Below are 6,550 nucleotides of genomic sequence, written 5' to 3'. Positions count from 1 at the left end.
AGCGGGGGCGAGAAGATGAAATCACAAACACACACACAAGTCAAACCATTGTCTCTAACTTAACACGGGGCTTGGGGGGAGGAGAAGGAAGACACGGAGAGACAGACACCAAACAGAGGCTCCCACCACTGCAAGAAGAGGGATACCTTCTCTCCCTCCCCCCCCCCCGCTTTTTATGAGGAGTGTTCGTCCGCCAGCGAAAGGAAAGGGAAATAAACTCTGTCTCCCACCGTGCAGCGTTCGATTCCCCCCCCGCACCTCCCCCGCTTTTTAAAGAGAAATCGGGGTGCACGCTCTAATCTCATTAATTTATTTATATTCTTCGGAGTATTAATTATCAGTCCAAGGCCGATTTCAAATTATTTGCAATCGCAGCTCCATTGTTCGCTCCAATTGGAGGCCCCGCCCCCTCTTTTGTCTGGCGGCGCCGTGATTGGTCGGCGGCGGGCGGGGGCTGCCGTCAGCGCTCGGGAAGCCCATTCATCTGTGCACTTGGGCGTTGGACTCCGCATCTTATTAGCGACCAGGGAGATTTCTCCATTTTCCCCTTGTCTACAGTACGGCTACAAATCTGGGATTTTTTATTACTTCTTTTTTTGTACTAACCTTGGGCTTCTAATATTTTTGCTCGACTTTTTTCCTCCTTCCTTTTTTTCCCCCTTTTGCTTCTGCGCTGCTGCTTTTTTGACCTCTTCAGCTTTTAAATTTTTTTTTAATAAAAAAAAATCCGGGAGTGTACATATTTTAAAATAATCGGTTGTCTTCTCTCTTTTTTTCCCACCCCCACCCCCATCACCTCCTCCTCCTCCTCCTCCTCCCCCTCTGGTGTGTGTTTGTGTTGCTGCTCTTCAGGCTGCTGGTCTCCCAGCATTTATACGAACCCACCGCTCTTTGTTTCCCCCCTTCTTTTGGATCTGTTGAGTTTCTTTGTTGAATAAAACCAGCATGGGTGCTCAGTTCTCCAAGAACGCTGCAAAAGGCGAAGCCGCCGCCGAGAAGCCCGGGGAAGCGGTGCCTGCGTCGCCTTCGAAGGCGAATGGACAGGTAAGCGGGGTGCAATGGGGAGAAGCGAAGAATGGTGATAATGGAATAATGTCTCTCTCTCTTTGAAGAAAATAAATGGTGTGCACGGTGTTTCGTTCGGCTCTCACTTTCGTGCTTGGTGGGGATGCATGGCTTTAAAAAATAAATAAATCTGACTACAGCCCTTTAAATGAATGGTAATGAAAAGGAGTGGCTTTTCGCACTGCTGTGGACCCAGTGTTTTAGGCGTAGTAGTGTGGTGGAGGCAGAAATTTGCTAGATGCTTGTGTACAGTGAGATGTGTTTTCCCTTTGGCGTGGTGCAGAGTTTGCTGCTTATAAACTGGCGGCATCTTTGAAGACCTTTTTGCTGTATTCGTGCTCCTGGTTGGAACTGATCGTGTGCTCGCTCCTCTCTCGATGGCTTCCTATCCTGTAGCAGCCCCTATTCTGTTCTCTTTCTCTACCCCCCCCCCCATTTCTCCTCTTTGGCGCGTGAGGAGAGTGTAGTGGAGCTTGGCAGTGATAAGCAAGCGACAGCGGTGCTTGGTGGGTGGGGGGCGCTGGAGAGTTGTCCGTGTGTATTGGGGAAGGGGCTGAGAGACAGTCTTCTCCATCTTGCTTGCTGGATCCTTCTTCGCTCTGTCGGTTGCCTCCATACAAGCTTGCGGCACACGCTGAATGTGGTTGATCGTAGACGGCACTACGAGACCCCCCCCCCGCCCCGTGTGCATATTATTGTCGTAGCCAAGGCTACTCTCCCGGCATTGGTGGGAGATTAGGGCGAGATTTTCGGAGAGGCGCTGCTGTGCGCGCGCTTTGGAGAGCTGTTGCTAAGGGATGCGCGAGCGTGCCGACGGCCCCGGGCTGAACGTGGGGCAGCCCGGGAGGCTTGCGCGCCTGCAACCGCGTGCATGCATGTGCATGTTGCATGTGGCGGCGCTTCGCTCTCGGCCGGGCGCGCCACGCTGTGGAGGGCGCCGGGCTGCACCACGCCTCTTAGCGGCAGCTGCTGTCTCGTCGCCTCGCCGCTCCACGGAGGAGCTGGAGGCGCGCTTTGCATAGAAATAAAAAGGCAACCGGTGCGCTGGGGAGCGGAGGCGCCGCTCCTTCCACTAAGGTGGGCGGGAGGTGGGGATTGGTCTCTCCGTTTGGCACCAGGAAGGTGGTGGTGGTGGTAGAAGGAAGGGGCTGGGAGAAGCTGCGGCTGCGGACGGAGCTTTTGTTCGCCTAGCAGAGGCGATCCTGGCCAAGGCGACGCTTCCTCCTGCTTCGCCAGCGCTTCTCTCCGAAGTCTCCTCCCTCGGCGCTTCGCTCCTCCTTCGGGTGGATTTGGCAAAATGGAGCCGCAGTGCCCTCTGCTGGCGGAGACTCCTCGCTGCCTTGGCCTCGTTCGATTCTCGCCGGGTGTGATGAGAAAAGGTGGTGGTGATGCTCGCGCGCGCGGGGGGGGGGGGAGTGTTGATTAAATCGCAGAAGGGAAGCAGCAGCGTGGACGGCGGCCACGCGGCGCGTTTCCAAACGACGCTGACTTGACGCCGCGCCCAAATAGCTGGGTGGGGGGAGCCCCGAAGGGACGAGCCGGAGTGAAAAGGGCGCGGGGAGGAGGGGCTTGCGTCTGAATGGCGCCGCCTCCCCTCCCCAGAGCCCGGCCATTGCGTCACGCGCGCTCCTCGGGAAAAGCAGCGGGAAAGTCGCTGGCAACGTGCTGCCATGGCTGGCCCAGGGAGTTATGTCACCTAAACTGATTTGTGCAGTGCTGGGTTCCTTTGACTATGTTCATATCCCTTTGACTGAAAGTGCATCAATGGCACAAACAGGGTATATAGTCAGTCCTGTGTCCACCTGCGCTTGACGTGAGAGAGATCTTCCTTTCGCTCCCCCTTCTCCTCGAATAACGCTGAGTTCATCTCTTCCAGGAGAACGGCCACGTGAAGGTGAATGGCGATGCTTCGCCAGCTGCCGCCGAGGCGGGCAAGGAGGAGGTCCAGGCGAACGGCAGCGCTCCGGCCGAGGAGTCTGTGAAGGAGGAGCAGAGCCCTTCGGAGGCTGCCTCGGAGAAGGAGGCGGCCGAGGCCGAGAGCACGGAGCCGGCCTCTCCCGTCGAAGGGGAGTCCTCCTCCAAGGCCGAGGAGGCAGCCACCCCTTCGTCCAGCAACGAGACCCCTAAAAAAAAGAAGAAGCGCTTTTCCTTCAAAAAGTCCTTTAAGCTAAGCGGCTTCTCCTTTAAAAAGAACAAAAAGGAGTCTGGGGAAGGAGCCGAGAACGAAGGGGCGGGCGCTGCAGGAGAAGGGGGCAAAGACGAAGGGGCGGCCGCCACCCCGGAGCCCGCCAGCAACGAGGAGGAGAGCAAAGCGGCCGCCCAGGAGGCGTCTCCTTCCGCTGCCACCGCCACTGCCGGTAGCCCAGAGGAGGCCAAGGAGGAGGCCGGGGGCTCTCAGGAGGCCAAATCGGAAGAGACTGCGCCCGAGAAGCCTGCTGGGGAGGAGGCCAAGCCTGCCGAAGAGCAGAAGCCCGAGGAGAAGCAGGAAGAGGCGCCCGCTGCTCCAAGCGCCGCCCCCGAAGCCAGCTCAACTGAGCAAGAGGCGCCCAAAGCAGAGGAGCCGGCGGCAGCGGCGGCAGCTCCTACACAGGAAGCCCCGTCCGAGTCTAGTCCAGAAGCTCCACCAGCTGAGTCGGCAGAGTAAAAAAAGAGAGAGAGAGGAGAATTTGGCAATTTTGAGATGATTGAACTTTTCTTCCCCCCCGTTTGTTTGTTTGGAGTGGTGCCAGGTACTGGTTCTGGAGAACTTGTCTACAACCAGGGATTGATTTAAAAGATGTCTTTCTCTTTTTTGTCTCTACCCACAGATCCCATCTCAGATCATTCTGTTACCACCATTCCAACCGGCAGAGGAGAGACTAAACGCCTCCCTCCGCCTCCTCGTTCCTCCTCCTCCTCCTCCTTTTTTTTTTTTTGCATCAGTATTAATGTTTTTTGCATACTTTGCATCTTTTACTCAAAATGTAAACTTTTTTTTTTCTCTGTCAATCTATGGACATGCCCATATATGAAGGAAATGGATGGGTCAATAAAGGGATAGCAAATGAAGTGATAAGGGGTCACAGTGGGGAATTAGTGGTGCAGATAATTTGCCAAGAAAATGTGCCACAAGAAATAAGGGGTTAGTCTTTTTTAAAAAAGAAAGTTATTACAATGTATTTTGTGAGGCAGATGTTCTATAAGGTTTACAACACTACAAGTCTTGACTAAGAAGGAAGAAGAAAAATTCCAATACTCAGATTTTTAAAAAAGAGATCATAGTCTTAGGAAATTCATTTAAACCATAGGAACTTTCACTTATCTCATGTTAGCTGTACCAGTCAGTGATTAAGTAGAAATACAAGTTGTATAGGCTTTATTGTTTATTGCTGGTTTATGACCTTAATAAAGTGTAATTATGTATTACCAGCAGGGTGTTTTTAACTGTGACTATTGTATAAAAACAAATCTTGATATCCAGAAGCACATTAAGTTTGCAACTTTTTCCACCCTGCCCATTTTATTTTATTTTTTTTTGTAAAATTGCAGTAATCTTGGACCTTAAAAGAAAAAAGAAAAAACCACACACAATTTTAAACTCAACCAAGCTGTGATAAGTGGAATGGTTACTGTTTATACTGTGGTATGTTTTTGATGACAGCAGACGATGCTTTCTTTTTCCAGTTGTCTTTCAGAATAAAGAATAAAAACCAGTTTCAGATGCAATGGTTTTTGTGTAGCATCTTGTCTATCATGTTTTTGTAAATACTGGAGAAGCTTTGACCAATTTGACTTAGAGATGGAATGTAACTTTGCTTACAAAATTGCTATTAAATTCCTGCTTAAGGTGTTCTAATTTTCTGTGAGCACACTAAAAGCGAAAAATAAATGTGAATAAAATGTAGAATTGGCTGTGTTTCTTTTTCTGGATACTCTTGATAGCTTAGTAGATAGCCTGTATTGTCTAAATTTGTATAAAAGAAGGCACTTGTTTGCCACTTAACATTATTCTTTATTTCTAAATTACGGATTGTGTAGTCTTCTGGCCCTACTTAAAAGCTGTATCTGTAGAGGGAAGAGCATTCAGGCCTTCTAAATAGAGATGTGCATTGGCTTTTGAATGAATAACCTGTGCTACTTTGGGCATATGATTGGCTAATATGTCAGATCTGGGGGTAGGGGGGGACAAGATAAATGTGTTCACAACAAGCTTGCACAAGTTGACTTTAGCTAGAATGGATATGTGTGTAGTCAGAGCCTTGAGGACCACTTTATGGTACATTAGATTATTATCTCTTAGCTTGAGTTGACTTGACACTTTGGCTGTGGTTGTTTGGGATATCTTGGGCTTAGCCTGAGTTTTCAAACAGGGATGCCTGAATTCAGGTGTAAGACAGCAAAGGTCCAATCTTACATGCGACTTCTTAACCATTTCAGCATCTACTTCAGTGCCTAACTTTAAGCTTGCCAGCCTTGGAAGTTTGGCCTAAAGTAAGAAAAGAAAAGAAAAAAGTTTTTGTTCTACCAAATTGTTGAGCAATACTTTTTGTATGTTACTCCCAGCTTAATAGGTGAGCTAGCAAACAAACAAACAAAAAAGATTGCTATATTTGTCTACAAAAGGGTCACTTGGTGCTTGCCTTTTAACTGTTTAGACTTTTGGGCTAATTTCCACCAAAATTGCTCAGGGCAAAATATGCCTTAATAAAACAGTAGGCTTTTGTAAAAAACAAAAAAAACCACAAAAAACAAATACAGAGTACTAATGGTGTTGGAGGGTGGAAATTGATTCAAGGAAGTGTTGCTCCTAGGTTTATAGGTGAAATTTAGTGTTACACTTAACTTGCTTCCATCTATGTTTTCAGCAGTAACTTGCTTTGGAAGCAATTACACTCACTTTATATGAGAGTGGCACATTAGCACCTTGTTCCCTAAAGAACAAAGCCTGAGCTGAATGAAGTTCAATGGATTCCATACTGAATACATACTCTTATTCAGCTGTCCACATCTTTTTTATTTTTTATTTTTGGCTTGTATATATACTCTGGTCACCCTGGTATTATTTCTCTGTAGTGTTAGAAATGTATTGACTATTATGCTTTAAATGGCCATGGGATGAAATAAATGGATGTAAAATGAGATCTTCCATACCGGTGTCGTTCTTGGACTGCATCTGTCGGGAACACAACATTCATACCTCTTGATAAAACATTGACAACAGCATGGCTTCCCTCCTCTCTTCTGTTGCTCTTGGTGCATCATAAATGTGTGTTCTTAAGTCAGTAAAATAAAGCTGGGCTTTATTTATTTATTTATTTATTTATTTATTTATTTATTTCACATTCTGCACTTAATGGAATTCTCTCTATCTCCAAAAACTAGCTGGGGCACAGTTTTATATATATTGAGGCCCACTGCTTTCAATAGGACAGAGCCAGCTGGAATGCTGCAAACTGGGAAACGCATGTATTTTAAGGTACACTTATCTCAGAACTTTGTGGGGCAG

At 48.2% G+C, this 6,550-nt stretch overlaps 1 protein-coding gene across 2 annotated transcripts; it reads left to right on the top strand.

Annotated features, from left to right (window-relative positions):
- Positions 1-317: 317 nt before the first annotated feature.
- Positions 318-6,183, top strand: MARCKS (myristoylated alanine rich protein kinase C substrate). Of its 2 annotated transcripts, XM_081905494.1 has the most exons (3): positions 318-557; positions 853-1,044; positions 2,942-6,183. In XM_081905494.1, the coding sequence occupies exons 2-3, from the start codon at positions 946-948 to the stop codon at positions 3,707-3,709; spliced, it is 867 nt and encodes a 288-aa protein (XP_081761620.1). In that variant the 5' UTR covers positions 318-557; positions 853-945; the 3' UTR covers positions 3,710-6,183. The 2 variants fall into 2 exon arrangements, with proteins under 2 accessions (XP_081761620.1, XP_081761619.1); XM_081905493.1 differs by having other exon boundaries at positions 318-1,044.
- Positions 6,184-6,550: the final 367 nt, after the last annotated feature.

Source organism: Podarcis melisellensis, assembly GCF_964234715.1.
Source record: "Podarcis melisellensis genome assembly, chromosome: 3".
In the NCBI taxonomy this organism is placed as follows: Eukaryota; Metazoa; Chordata; class Lepidosauria; order Squamata; family Lacertidae; genus Podarcis; species Podarcis melisellensis.
This window is presented reverse-complemented; position numbering and strand designations above follow the sequence as displayed.